The 832-nt window shown below is 26.1% G+C and overlaps 1 protein-coding gene across 1 annotated transcript in view; it reads left to right on the forward strand.

The window, feature by feature from the left end:
• Positions 1-632: 632 nt before the first annotated feature.
• LOC111617682 (THO complex subunit 2-like) overlaps positions 633-832 on the forward strand; it is a gene marked incomplete at its 5' end in the record, with an annotated part of 11522 nt that continues 11322 nt past the window's right edge. Inside the window, one exon of the mRNA XM_023358966.1 lies at positions 633-735. Coding sequence (XP_023214734.1) covers positions 633-735 — 103 coding nt within the window. The remainder of the gene's footprint in view (positions 736-832) is intronic.

Consider the following 832-nt stretch of genomic DNA (forward strand, 5'->3'; position numbering starts at 1 on the left):
TTAAATCTGGAAAGATAATTTTGAAAGATTCGAAAAATTTAATAAGAGATGATGTTTAACAACTACTTCTAGACCAAATTACTTAGCATTTAATTATTAATAATAGCAATAATATAACACAATCTAATCTTGCAATCATTTAGCTTTAATATAACAATGAATCAAACAGTAGCAATTACAGTATATTTTTACAATTTATTTATTATTCAGCATCTTTATTGAATAATTTGGCATTAAAGAAAGGTCTTGTTATCATCTTGCAATAAATTTAATGATTAGAATTAAATGATTTAAATACAGTGGTACCTCAGTATATGTCTGCTTTAGAATACAGGTATACCTCGATTTACGTTGTTTCGAGTTACGTCGTTTGTCAAAAAAGTATATGGAAAAATAAAAATCAAGTTTAAGTCATTTTATTCGACTTTACGTCTGTCCGCCACAAATATTTGAAGTCGTAATATCACTAGAAAAATGTTTAAAGCACATAAAATCATATTATAATATATACATTTACAAGTATATACTGTATTACAGTACATGCATTCGTAAATTTAAATTACTTTTTTCTGTTCTTTATTGGTTTTATTTGTTGATTATATTATGATTGACAAATAATAAATCCATTTCAGAGACAGACCAGATTCCATCAAAGTTCAGCTCTATCCAGCAACAGCAGATAATGTCACTGAGCAATATGTGAAGTTATTGTTGGTATTAAAACTTCATTTACAGGTATGTCATCAAAAATTAATAGTTACGAAGAAAAATGTTTCTAATATTGGGTTATCTGTATACAATTATGATCTGTTTAACAACTTTTTGCTTGTGT

Source organism: Centruroides sculpturatus, unplaced genomic scaffold, assembly GCF_000671375.1.
Source record: "Centruroides sculpturatus isolate CEXI.00-Female unplaced genomic scaffold, Cexi_2.0 scaffold1143, whole genome shotgun sequence".
NCBI classification, from domain to species: Eukaryota; Metazoa; Arthropoda; class Arachnida; order Scorpiones; family Buthidae; genus Centruroides; species Centruroides sculpturatus.